Below are 13,628 nucleotides of genomic sequence, written 5' to 3'. Positions count from 1 at the left end.
ACTCGGGAGACAGGATTCGAACAGCAAGAGGAAAGGGGTAACATGCTCTCCTACCACGGACGAATTCAGGAGATTCAGATCTCCTGCACAATTTTCTCCAAGCTGTGCCAAGAGAAACACACAAAGCTGAGAACAGATAATCCCAATGTCTCTGCCCCTGAGCACCACCTGGGTCTCCGTCACACTGCAGCCAGTCCCTAATCAATTCAGACAAAGGGCACCGGCCCAAAGTGGCCAAGTGACCGGCCCAGGGTCTCCCAGCTATTTGCTGGAGCTGTGACTGGAGCCCCTGAGTACTGACTCCTGTTCCAAATCACTCTCAGTTATAGTTGAATCTGTCTACAAACTTTTTCTGGCTTCTGTGTCTGGTTCTGCCCAAAACTAGCTGTATAACTTCAGGAATTTCCCCCTCTGAGGTTCATGCTTCCTCATTTGAAAATTGGGGCGAGGAGGTTTAGATGAAGGGGAAGCTTTTAGGTTTCATTTGGCTTTAATCTTTAAAGTTCCAAGACAGAAGAGCTGATGTATCTGTTGGTATTTGCTAATTTCTCGATGAAGAGATGAGACGAACCTGGAGAAGAGATCACAGGAGTCTCCAGGATCTGGGTTCCAGTTCCAAGAACTTTAAGGAGCACCAGGAGGCAGGGCAGCCCCCACCGCCACGAGCCCTGCACCTGGCCTTCCAGACAAACGTGCGGCACCGGTGCCTGAGCAAGCAGGCGTGAGGACACAGGGCACTCTGTGCTCTGGATGGTGGGACCGTTTGTGCAAAGGCTACTCATACGCCAGTCAGCCTTGAGCCAAAATACAACTGAGAGATGCTTGAGAAGCAGAAGACCCAGGCCCTATCCCTTATGTCACACCACCACCACTGCAGAGCTCTTACTATGCTCCAGGTTTCAGTGCTTTAGATGAATCAACTCCAGTAGTCCTCCGAATTGTGAGGTAGGCTTATTTACTCCTCCAGCCCTTTTTTTTAAAATAACAGATGAAGAGCCCTGGACAGTGTTTCTCAACGGTTAGAGGGTCAGCCCATGCACCAAAGGGTTTCAGGTTCAATTCCCAGTCAAGAGCACATCCCTGGGTTGCATGTTTGAACCCTGGCCACAGTCGAGCTATGGTGTGTGGGAGGCAACCAATCAATGTGTCTCTCTCATAGCAATCTCTCTCTCTCTCTCTCTCTCTCTCTCTACCTATATATATATATATATATATATATATATATATATATATATATATAAATATATATGTGTGTGTGTGTGTGTGTGTATGTGTGTGTCCCTTTATCCCTCTCTCCCTCCCACTCTCTCTAAAAATCAATGGGAAAAATATCCTTGAGTGAGGATTCACACACACACACACACACACACACACACAAATAACACATCAAGAAACTGAGACACGTGCCCAAATGAGCCTGATAGAGCTTACAATTTAAACTCAAACAGTCTGGCTCCAGAGTTTGTCTTTAAGTAAATGTTGTACCACTTTACTTAAAACCTTCTTTCTCAAATAAGTAAAGTGAAAACGAGCTCATGTTTCTCTAATTATAGACATAATCTCATGTAATCTTCACAATCACCCCTCTTTTACAAGGAAACTGAGGCTCAGAAAGGTAGAATGACTTGTCTAGTTAGTGAGACTGCTTGCTATCAAACCCAAATTTTTAAAAATTCAAAACCTAGTGTGCTGCCCACGAAACCATAATTGCATGCATCCTATCTGAAGATCCCTCATTTAACAAATATTTCAGGGTCCTCTGCAGCACCAGAAACGGAGGGGAACCAGAGATGGCCGTCTCCTCCAGAAGTTTACCATCTAGTGGAGGAGACAGACAAAATTATGACACAACCTATGTGCTTTGCCGGAACAAAGCTGTGGGAACACTGAGGAGGGGCAAGTAACCAAGACTAAAGTGGAAGAAAGGTGAAGCTGGGCTTTGAAGGACAGGTGGGAGTTGGCCAGCTGAAGGGCCGAGTGGGGATCTGGGAGAACTCGCGGTTAGTTCCAAATGCCTGGAGCACAAGACGCTCATTGGGTTGTGGAGAGCAATGAAGCTGGTGCCGGGCAAGGACGAGCCAACCAGGACGGGCTCAGAGGACCACAGGAAGGAGTTTGGCCCTTAGCATGAGGGGAAACCTGTGTGCGTGTGTGTGCGTGTGTGTGCGTGTGTGTGCAGAACTCTAGATGCAAAGAGGAGGATGGCATGTGGTGGACAAGAGTGGACTGTAGCCTCTGCACTCCTGGGCCAGACACCCGAAAATCTGTATGGTCTGAGTGGTCAGTAACATCCAGAACTCAAAACACAGGTACGGGAATGGAATTTTGATTGGGTAACCCACGACAGCCAAAAATCTCCCCGCACGCAGATCTCTCCCCCGCCAAGAACCTCCACGCGGCCCTATCTGTTCTCGCGTGTAGCTAGGACGGAGCTGGTATTTGCAATGTGCTTCCTGGTACGTGTCAGCTCTGCCTTGGATACCTCAGTTCTCCAACAAAATGGGCACAATACACTGTCCACCTCAAACGAATGCTAAACTACGAGAAGGGCACTCCCGAATGTGGAAATAAATACCGAGTAAAAGTAAGGAAGTCCGGGCTCTGGTGCTGACTCCCAGCTCGAGCACCGGGGCTCTGGCGAAGTCACTTCCCCTCACCGCCCGCTCCCGGTAACTGTCTGCAAAGAAAGACGCCAGGGCTCCACAGGCCACCTCCAAGCGGGCGCGCGGGGCTCTCCCATCCCGTGACTTTATTTCAGACACATCCCGAGTACCGACTGCGAAAGCAAGAGCACATCACTGGTTCTAAAATGCACATTCCCCCTACTGTAGCCTCTCTGAAGTCAGGCTGTTTTTGCACAACGTGTGGCGTGCCACGGTTTCGTGGGTAGCGGGGTGTGTGTGTGTGTATGTGTGTGTCCTTAGTGGTAAGTAACATAATATCTTAAAACGAACGACACCTTGTTTTTGATGACACATGACAGGTCCGCTGCCTGGTCTCCCTTTCCTGCTGGTCCCCGAGTTCAGGGAACTCAGTGGAAAGCCGAGGCTGGAATCTGGCCAGGGACCTTCCAACAGACACTTGAGAAAAACTCTCCTGTGGACTCGGCTCGCGGTCTCCCGGCGGCTCTGGCCTGTGTCCCACCAGGTCGGGCTGTGCGCTGCTGAGGGCCGGGCTCCCCCTGAGCATCTCCATCTCCCCCGCCCGGCCCCGGTGCCAGGTCTGTGCCCACGCGACGCATCCGAGCCGGTGGCTGAAGCGGCAAAACTGCCCCAGAGCAGGCCGGGGCCAGGCAGGAGCCGGGTCCGGTGCTGGCGGCTCGGGGAGCCCCGCGCGCCTCGCTGGGCCTCACACCCGGCGGACACTCACCAGCACGTCCCTGAAGAGCAGCTGCGGGCCGGAGCTCACCGTCCAGTCCACGGCGCCCCGATTGGGAATCCGGATGCGAATCACCAGCACCTGGCTCTCCATGGCGTGGAAGGGGCCGAAGGCCAGCCACAGCATCACAGGCGGAGGGGCTCACGTCCTGGGGTGGGGGGTGTCCATGGCCCCCGGGGCGGCGGGGGCTCCGAGGGGTGACGAGGGGACCGAGGGGAGGGGGGCAGAGAGCGGGGAACGAGAGGCGGGGTGGCAGGAAGGGGCCGGGGCACCCCCTAGGCCGGGCTGGGGGGGCGGGGGGTGGAGGGTGTCTCCTGTGGGCCTGAACCGGCTGAGGGGCGGGGACCATAGGAACTAGCGGAGGTCAGAGGTTCTCGAGTTGGGAGAGAGGGCAAAACGGGGCCGCGCAGCTCTCGGCCGTCGGTGCGGACGCGAGGAGACTGCAGAGGACGCCCCGTTTTAGGGGGGACAGCGGCAGGGGTGCACTCCTCGGCGGCGAGGGGAGGGTCCCAGACTGGCGGGGACTCAGTCCCGGGCTGTTAGGAAGCCCCGTGGCCGCCGGACTAGGAAAAACCCGAGGGCGGCCTCCGCGGGAGTGTCGGGGGCGAGTCCTCCGCCCCAACCCGGGCCAGACACGCGGGCTCAGCCCCGGCCGCCCGAGGCCGTGCGTCCCGGCGGCGGCGGCGGCAGCGGCGGGAGCAGAAGCAGAAAGGCGGCAGCTAGGGCACAGTTACTCCGGAACCAAACTGCGCGGCCCCGGAACCACGGGAACCAGTGAAAGGAACCAGTGAAAGGAACCCGCCTCCCGAGCCGCCATGTTGGAAGAGGGCAGCTCCCCGCAAGCCCCGCCCCCGCGCCTCAAAGGGCGGGGCCCGGAGGGCCGGAGGGCCGGATGGCCCCGCCCACTCGCGAGACGGCAGACGCCCAGGGCCCGCCGGCGGCGACTGCGTGACTGCTGTTCCTTTCCCGACCCTCGTTAGAGACGGCGAGGGGAGGGCGCCTAACAGACGGAGGAGGAGAAACCGATGACGGCGGGCTATTGCGCACGGTTTGCCTTTACGGACCCTTCGGAGAGCCGGAACTGCTGCTCTCCTGGCTCCTTACTTCTTGGGGGCTTGTGCACCAAACCAGCAAGAGCAAGGCAAGAACTAAAAAAAAAATTAGTTGTCTTTTCTTTTTCCTTCTTCCAATTCACTGATCCAGAGGCTCAACAACTCTCCCGCGTTAGCAAAGCGCACTTGACTTTTTCTTCCAGGGAGGTTCTTTACCCCACGATGGCCCAGAAACAGCAAACAGCAAACAGCTCCCCATTCAAAAGCAACTGTAAAGAAATCCAGAGTTTTAACTGCCTGGAGACAAGTGCAGCAGTGGCATCATCTTCTCTTATGAAACCGTTGCAAAAACTACCCAGTCTAGTCCCAGAATTTTCAAGTGGGTAGCAATGTTTACGTGATGGGTTCAATCACAGGCAGTAGCCATAACCCTGGTTATTTTTAAGCGCCTTGATAACCTCAGGTTTTAAAGGGCATAATTTTGTTGCCCTAAGGTGCCCATAGAGACATTGGTTTAAAAAGTGTATACTGTAGGTCTGTCCTTTATCTCTTTCTAATGAAGGTGCACATATCGCTTTACTTTGGGGTCTGAATTCTGTATAAACTGGTGGGGGAAGAATGTCATTTTCCCTCTCCAACAGTCAGATAATGAATGCAAGAGAAAGAATATTTTAAATGTTGGTTAGCCGCAGTATAATACCAAAATTTTTTTCTGCATTCATTTTCTCTGTCTGAGTTCCTCTTATATTTGAAAGTCCATTGTAGCAGACAGCTGATCTCTTTTCAGTTACTGTAAGTTAATAGCTTAGGTAGGAATTCATTCACTCAGATCCTCCAGATATTCCAGGACTTGCCCCTTTCCACCTGCACTTCAGTTCTATGAAAAATAAACCAGTTGCTCAAAGTCCCCATGTACTTTTTATTGAAAGTTCATTTCCTATTACTAGAGAAAATAGACCACAAAACTAGAGATTTCCTATGGACCTATGATTTGTTAAAACAGCCTTTTTATTCATAGTACTATGGGGAAATTTATACTTTAACCATTTGTACGCCATAAGTGGCTATAGACCAGTGATGGCGAACCTATGACATGCGTGTCAGAGGTGACACGCGAACTCATTTTCTTGGTTGATTTTTCTGTTAAATGGCATTTAAATATATAAAATAAATATCAAAAATAGAAGTCTTTGTTTTACTATGGTTGCAAATATCAAAATATTTCTATATGTGACACAGCACCAGAGTTAAGTTAGGGTTTTTCAAAATGCTGACACGCTGAGCTCAAAAGGTTCACCATCACTGCTATAGACGCAGTGGCAGACCTTATTAAATTAAATTCAAAGTATCGTGGCAGTTAACTGGTTAAATTCTTTTGGATATATACCCAGAAATGGAAATGCTGGATCGTGTAGTAATTCTAGTTTCAATGTTTTTGAAGAACCTCTATACTGTTTTCCATAATGTCTGCACCATTTTACATCCCACAAACAGTGCACAGGGTTCTAATTTCTTCACATCTTCACCAACATTTATTTTCTGTATTTTTTAGTAGCCATTCTAATGGGTGTGAGGTTTTGATTTGCATTGTCCTAGTGATTAGTGATGTTGCGCACCTTTTCATATGCCTGTTGGCCATTTGTGTATCTTCTTTGGAGAATTGTCTAGTCAAGTCCTTTACCCATTTTTAATTCCATCTATCTTTTTGTTGTTGTAAAGTGGTTTTTTTAAATGAGGATAATTAGATTTTACTACTATAAATTCAGAGAGGTTTTCTTTCATCTCTTTTTACCTTGCTCTCCATCTTGAATCCTTTACCCAGAATCTAACCCCTTCCCATCCCTTCACTAATATGGTCTAAACTACCATATTTCTCTCCTAATCTTCTGTTTCCACCCTTGTCCCTCCTCCCAATAGTCTGTGGTCACTCCTTTGGTGGAAATTCTTTGGGTGGCTTCCTAACTTGAACAGAGCCAAGGACTGAAGTCCTTTCCTTGAACTACAAAACGATTCATTCTGCACTCCACAACTTCTGAACTCTCAGACCTCGTCTCCTACCTCTCTTCCCCATTCTCACCAGCCTCCTCACTGTTCCTTGAACATATCAGGCATTCCACCTCGGGGCCTTTGCATTGCCATTTCCTCTGCATGGCTTGCTGTCACCCCAACATCCACATGGCTCACTCCCTCACATTCTGCACGTCTTGACTTAAATGTCACCTTCTGGCTGAGACGCTCCCTTACACACTATTGAAAGCCAGCCCCGAACCCACCCCACCCACTGATACAAGCACACTGGTGCACAATTTCTAGTTCCCTTCCCTAGTTCAGCGTATCGCATGTTTAACCCATTTGTTTGTCTCCCCACTGAACTATAACTTCATGAGGAGATGGAACTTTATGTGTTTTATTCACTGCCATATTCCTAGTACCTAAAACAGTACTTGGCACACAGTGGGCACTTTAATTATTTTTGTTGAATGAGTGGATTTTGAGGCAAAGAGGATTGAGTAAAGGAATGTAACTACCATGTGCATCTCCTACCCGTCTTGAGCTTCACTCGCTCTTTTGCCTTTCCACCACTACAAAGACGGAGACAATTATTATAGACTAGAGGCCCAGCGCACAATTAAATCATGCGTGTGTAGGGTCCCCTAGGCCTCGCCTGCCATCAGGGCCATGTCAGCCGCCCTGCAATGCCTCGATGCCTTGCATGCTCTGCTGACGCTGCCGGCGCCCCATGACGCTCCGCCAAGGCTGCTGGCGCTCTGGGGTGGGGGTGGGTGGGGGTGGGTGGGGGTGGGTGGGGGGAGGGCCCAAGAGGTGCTCCAGCACCTCCTGGTGACCAGTTGTATGGTCTTTTCGCCGTTACGTCGTCAGGACTACAGGCCTTTTATGATATAGATTCCCATTGAACCGCAAATTTTTAAAAATATATTTTTTATTGTTGATAGTATTACAGATATCTCCCATTTCCCCCCTTTTGCCCCCTCCTCCCAGCCCCCACCCACCCAAACTGCAAATTTTACAGCAAAATGTTGACTGCTTCCTGTGTCCAAGAGTTTCACTTGTCTCCTTCAGTGCTGAATGTGGGCCTTCGCATATAACACTCAAATACATGTTGATTAATTGATTTGAAAAAATAGAGGATGAAAACAGCAACTTTCCATTGGAGAAACCTGGCTGATACCATCCAACCCAAGTGATCAAGGTTAACATCACCAATTATGTCATGCTGATGTCATGTATTACCTCATATGATGCAATGAGAAGGACATTTGACCTCCCAGCTCTTCTTCCCAAAACGCATAACCCCAATCTAATCCTGAGGAAAAAAATCAGACTCAAATTGAGGAGTATTCTACAGAATACCTGACAAGTACTCCTCAAAACTGTCAAGGTCATAAAAAAAAACAGCAAAGAACTGTCCCAGACCTGAGGAGACTAAGGAAACAATGATTAAATGTCATGTAGGACCTCAGCGGAATCCTGGAGTAGAAATCGGACAGCAGTGAAAAACGGGAAATCTGAATAAAGTCTGCAGTTTAGTTAAGTAACAATGTACCCATGTTGACTTTTTGGTTTTGAAATCTGTACAGCGATTATGCAAGATGGTAATATTTGGGAAATCTGGGTGATTGTATATATGGGAACTCTCTGTGCTATATTTGCAACTTTTCTATAAATCTAAAACTATTCCAAAATAAAGAAAAAGTTTTAAAAAAAGTAATTTGCATTTCTACACACCAGCAATAATACCTTTAAATTTTTAAAAAGATTAAACTTACAATAGCAATCACAACCAGGAAATAAACACCAGCATTTTCCTCACAGTGCTCAGTTACATATTAGTCTTTTTAAAGGAAGGCCGTGAAGAGGCATGGACAAAAATGACTGGACACAAACCCCTCGAAAGGCTGACAGGAAAGCCCGCTCTCTTCTGTTTTGGCAGGAATGGGAGAAACAACAGTTCAAGGGGCGCCTGCCATGTGCCAGCTACTGTGGATTTTAGATGCTTTATTAAAGTGAGGAAGTTAATTCATTTAAAAGACATTAGATTTAATTTCCACATAACACGTTTTCCTTTAGGTGGAGTAGGCTGCTGTCCCCATAAACTACTTAAGCTTTGTCATTTCCCTCTTTTCATTGTTTAAACAAGCCTATAATATTTTCTTAGGCTTAACAAAATATGTTTCACATTTTGGTGGCATTCTACAGCTTGCAAAGCACACGTCTTTTATCTCACAGAATTATCCTGTGCATCATAGAAATGAATGGAGTAATGGTTAAGAACATGGACTCCTTAGCCAGACAGCAGGGATTGGAATAACACTCACCATATGTGAGCTTGGGCAAGACTTTTTGGTTTCCACGGCTAAAAAGTGAACATAAAAAAAGTGCCTAATTCAATGGGTTGTTATGAGAGCACTAAGTGGGTTAATATGTGTAAAGTGCTTAATCTAGAACCTGACACAAATACATGCCATGTGTCAGATAAACTCCTTATCGTATATGTGAAGACACAGACTTAGAAAGCTCTAGGTTTTTTTCCCACGTGATTCATCCAGTAATTGTATAGCAAGAGACCTTAAACCATATTTTTTAATTTTCAAATCAAGGTCTTTTTGCATTACACACATAGTGGAACAGCAATAAATAGTGAATTAAATAGCATGATTGGGAATCAGACAAAGGCATTCAAGAATAATAAAATTGCAGAGTTAAAGGAAACTTACAAAATCACAGATCTAATCATCTGCCCAATTTTCTCCATAATCTACCCAGGGAATTTCCTTGCAGCCTCTCTGAACAGCTCCAACAATACTCAATGCCTCTAAAGCAACCCATTCTATTTTTTGCCAACTCCGTTAAAGCATTCCTATCGACTGGCCAGTGTGTTCAGTTGGTTGAATGTCAGCCCATGCACCAGGCATTGCTAGTTCCATTCTGTCTCAGGGCACATGATTGGGTTTCGGGTTTCTGGGCTCCATCCCCGCTGGAGGGCCTTCAGGAGACAGCCAGTCAATGTTGCTCTCTCACATCGATGTTTCTCTCTTCCCCTCTCCCTTCCACTCTCTCTAAAATCAGTGAAAAACATTTAAAAAACAAACACACAATAAAGTTCTTATCTCCTACTTACATTGTTTCTAGTTCTGCTTAAAAAGAGTAAGTCTAACTGATCCTAGTACTTTCTATTTAATGTTTCACTTCATTTACTTCTACGCATCATTCTGTTTGACTTTAAAATAGCGAAGTTCCTGTATGAGAAAAGAGATGGCACCTTTTGAAATGCCTCCAAGGGTAATGCAATGAGATTCCAATCTATTTTTCAGAAAATATAGAACAGTGTGAGTCAAGCCATTACATCTAAGATAGTATTTCAAAACTTGTTGCTTTTCTTTTAAAGACTATATAAACTCCAATTAAAGTTTCCCTTTCTTAAATCTCTTAAAAAGAAAGGCAAGTTTTCTTTTTAATTTTGAGTCATCACACATTCATTTGACATAGAGCCTCCATTATATGACCAATGCACACCAAAGTAGTGACTCATGGTCCGTATCCAGCTGTGAACAGAATCAGTCTTTTTCAGGATGGACCCTTATAGGTCTAGTAGATTCATAGCTGCTAGATTTTGTTGACAGGTGAAGTTACTAAAATTTGCCCTCAACATGGTCAACGCAAAAGTATGTGTAGGATGAATGAATGACTGTTGGTTATAAATGTAATCTAAAATTAAGTGACACTATTTAGATTTTAATTCAAACTTTCAAATTCTTGGTTCCTTTATTTCATAAAATATGGAGATTTGAAAAGCTAGGAAACTAAAATATTGGCTTCATCTCACAGTAAAGACCTTCATACCATATAGAAAGAAAGCTTACAAGATAATCTACTTTCATGAATTATTTTCATCCAATTCTTAAACATCTATTTTTTTTAAATTAAAAATCTCTACATTTGCCCTAGCCGGTTTGGCTCAGTGGATAGAGCGTTGGCCTGCGGACTGAAGGTTCCCAGGTTCGATTCCGGTCAAGGGCACATGTCCAGGTTGTGTGCGTGATCCCCAGTGGGGGGTGTGCAGGAGGCAGCCAATCAATGTTTCTTTCTCATCATTGATGTTTCTATTTCTCTCTCCCTCTCCCTTCCCCTCTGAAATCAATAAAAATATATTAAAAAAATAAAAAAATATACTTTCATTAAATGGAGTTTTAAATTTATATCTATTTATTAGCGTATTGATTTCTATATTTTTATTCTTCCTTTGGGTTTGGGTAAACAACTATTTAGGTATGATTTTAAATAATGCACTTAACAGAATAAAATGATTCATTTTGTGTTTAATTCAATATTCCATTTTTGGACAGATTGTTATAAAATTACTGATATATTCTAACAGAAGCAGTAAAGGTTATGTCAAATAACTACTAAAAAAAAATCATACTATGTAGCATTAATGATGTTACCTTAACATACCAGCTTCAGGGGCTGCATAATTGTTTCTGCCAACCCATAAATTTTTGAGTAACAACAAAATTATTGTGATTTTTCTTACTAAATAATTCATACATTACAAAGCATGTATGTAACAAGGTCCATGAATCACTAAAGTATATAATGATCATATATCTAATGACATATCTCTTTTCATAAAATGAATTCAAATAGATTTATGTATTTAGGTTAACTAAAAAATACTGAGTTTATAAGGCTCATAATTCTATCATTATCAACAACAAAAAACTCCATATCTTCTTTAAGAAGTACAGCTTCCATATTTTCCTTTTAAAAACTGAAAGCTTTTGTTTATAAAAATCCTTGTGTTTAAGCTACTTTTCATGAAGTTTTACAGCCTTTAAATTGATACTATAAATATCTCTGAAGACAAATTAATAATATAATAGAGTAGTACTGTGTTCATAAACTGTATTTAAAATGATATAAGTGCAGCTAAAATAGCTATAAGCAACACTATATAAAACCTCATTCTAGTAGTAGCTGATATTCTTTATCCAGCAACTAGGATTTTAAAAAGGATATTTTCATTTACCAACATTTTACATGCTTTTCTTTGGTCTTATCTTAACAAATCTTAAATCAAGTATATCCTTTTCTTAATGCTACTAACAATTATCCCAAATGGGATTTAATTTAAACTAGGTTTCATAACTAAAATTTTTTAAATTCCAAGACTTCAACATATAAAATGATGTTAAATTCACTTGTTTTACCTAACATTTTCCCAAACTCAGTTACTTCTATAGAAATCATGCAATTATATTTTAACATAGTAATATTGAATCCTTTACTAATTTTTAAAATTGATTTTATAGATAAATTATTTATTGATTTGAGACGGGGGGTGGGGTGGGGAGCCGGGGTGGGGGAGGGGGAGAGAGAGAGAGAGAGAGAGAGAGAGAGAGAGAGAGAGAGATCAGTTTGTTGTTCCACTTATTTATGCATTCACTAGTTGATTCTTGTATGTGCCCTGACCCCCCCCCCCCCCCCGTCCTGCAGCCTTGGCATATTGGGGTGATGCTCTAACTAACTGAGCTAGCAGGCCAGGGCTCTTTTACTAATTTCCATTTAAAGTGTACGATTTAATGTCTTGAGTATAGCCAGAGTTGTGCAACCATCACCACCACCAATTTTAGAAGTTTCATCACCCCAAAAAGAAACCCCAAGCTCATTAACAGTCACTCCGCATTTCCTCCCAACTTCTCCAGCCTTAGGCAATTGCTACCCACTTTCTGTCTCTATAGATTTACCTATTCTGGACATTCATATGAATGGAATCATTCAATATGTAGTCTTTTATGACTGGGTTCTTTCACTTAGGATAATGTTTTCAAGCTTCATCAGTGCTGCAACATGTATCAGTACTTCATTCCTTTTTCTGGCAAAATAATATTCCATTGTGTGAATATGCCATATTTTATTTATTCATTCATCTATTGATGGATATTTGAAGGGTTTCCACTTTATTGCTAGAATAAGTAATGCTACTCTGAACATTTGTGTACAAGTTTTTTTTCTTTGTTTTAGTTAATCCTCACGTGAGGATATTTTTCTATTGATCTTTTAGAGAGTGGATGAGAGAGGGAAGGACAGACAGAAACATCTATGTGAGAGAAACACATTGATTGGCTGCCTCCTGCACGTGCCCCAACCAGGGCCTGGGCTGGGGAAGAGCCTGCAACCAAGGTACGTGCCCTTTGACTAGAATCAAATCCAGGACCCTTTGGTCTGCAGGCTGATGCTCTATCCACTGGGCCAAACTGGCTAGGGGCACAACTTTTGTGTGAACATGTTTTCAATTCTCTAGGGCAGTGGTCGGCAAACTCATTGGTCAACAGAGCCAAATATCAACAGTACAACGACTGAAATTTCTTTTGAGAGCCAAATATTTTAAACTTAAACTATATAGGTAGGTACATTGTTATTAACTTAATTAGGGTACTCCTAAGGCTTAGGAAGAGCCACACTCAAGGGGCCAAAGAGCCGCATGTGGTTCGCGAGCCGCAGTTTGCCGACCACTGCTCTAGGGTATATAACTAGAAGTATACTTGTTAGGTCATATGGTAACTCCATGTTTAATATTTAACCGCCAAGTTTTTCTGAAGTGGCTGCACTATTTTGCATTTCCACTGACAATGCATAAGGTTCTAATTTCTCCACATCCTTGTCAGCACTTGTTATTATCTGTCTGTTTTATTATAGCCATCGTAGTAGATATACAATGATATCTCATTGTAGTTTTGATTTGCATTTCCATATAGTTAATATTGAACATCTTTTTATGTGCTTGGTAGCCATTTGTATAAATTCTATGGAGAAATGTCTGTTCAAATCCATTTTATTAGATACATGATTTGCAAATTATTTTCTCCCATTCTGTCAATGTCTTTTCATTTTCTTATAGTGTTCTTTGAAGTGCAAAAGTTTTTAATGTTGATGAAGAACCTTTTTAAAATTCTTTTATTATCTGCCTTTACGAACTTCTACACTTTCCCAAAATAAGAGAATTTTATAGTAGGTTCTGTATGAAATCAATTTCTTTACTAGAAAGAAAACTGAGCTTTTAGAGATACTCTTAGTAAAACCAATTTGGAGTTATCTTATCCCAGTTGTATTAAATGCACTCTCCATTAGCAGAACAGAGTTCTGAGAAGTAGCTAGATGGCCAAACTTGTGTCAGTG

General features: G+C 43.8%; 1 protein-coding gene across 13 annotated transcripts in view; it reads right to left on the bottom strand.

Annotated features, from left to right (window-relative positions):
* Positions 1-4,200, bottom strand: part of MAP2K5 (mitogen-activated protein kinase kinase 5) — a 266,429-nt gene extending 262,229 nt beyond the window's left edge. For 8 of the 13 annotated variants that reach the window (XR_004966996.1, XR_004966997.1, XM_036305713.1 and 5 more), the window contains exon 1: positions 3,370-4,199. Coding sequence is in view for 8 of the 13 variants with exons in the window: in XM_036305713.1 (XP_036161606.1) it covers positions 3,370-3,504 (135 nt within the window). In the remaining 5 variants the exon portion in view is untranslated. Of the gene's footprint in view, positions 1-2,959; positions 3,284-3,369 lie in introns of those variants that run through there. The other 5 variants (XR_004966995.1, XM_036305692.1, XM_036305703.1 and 2 more) reach the window with 5 other exon arrangements.
* Between the last annotated feature and the right edge of the window lie 9,428 nt (positions 4,201-13,628).

The sequence above is a fragment of the Myotis myotis genome, unplaced genomic scaffold, assembly GCF_014108235.1.
Source record: "Myotis myotis isolate mMyoMyo1 unplaced genomic scaffold, mMyoMyo1.p scaffold_m19_p_1, whole genome shotgun sequence".
NCBI lineage: Eukaryota > Metazoa > Chordata > Mammalia > Chiroptera > Vespertilionidae > Myotis > Myotis myotis.
This window is presented reverse-complemented; position numbering and strand designations above follow the sequence as displayed.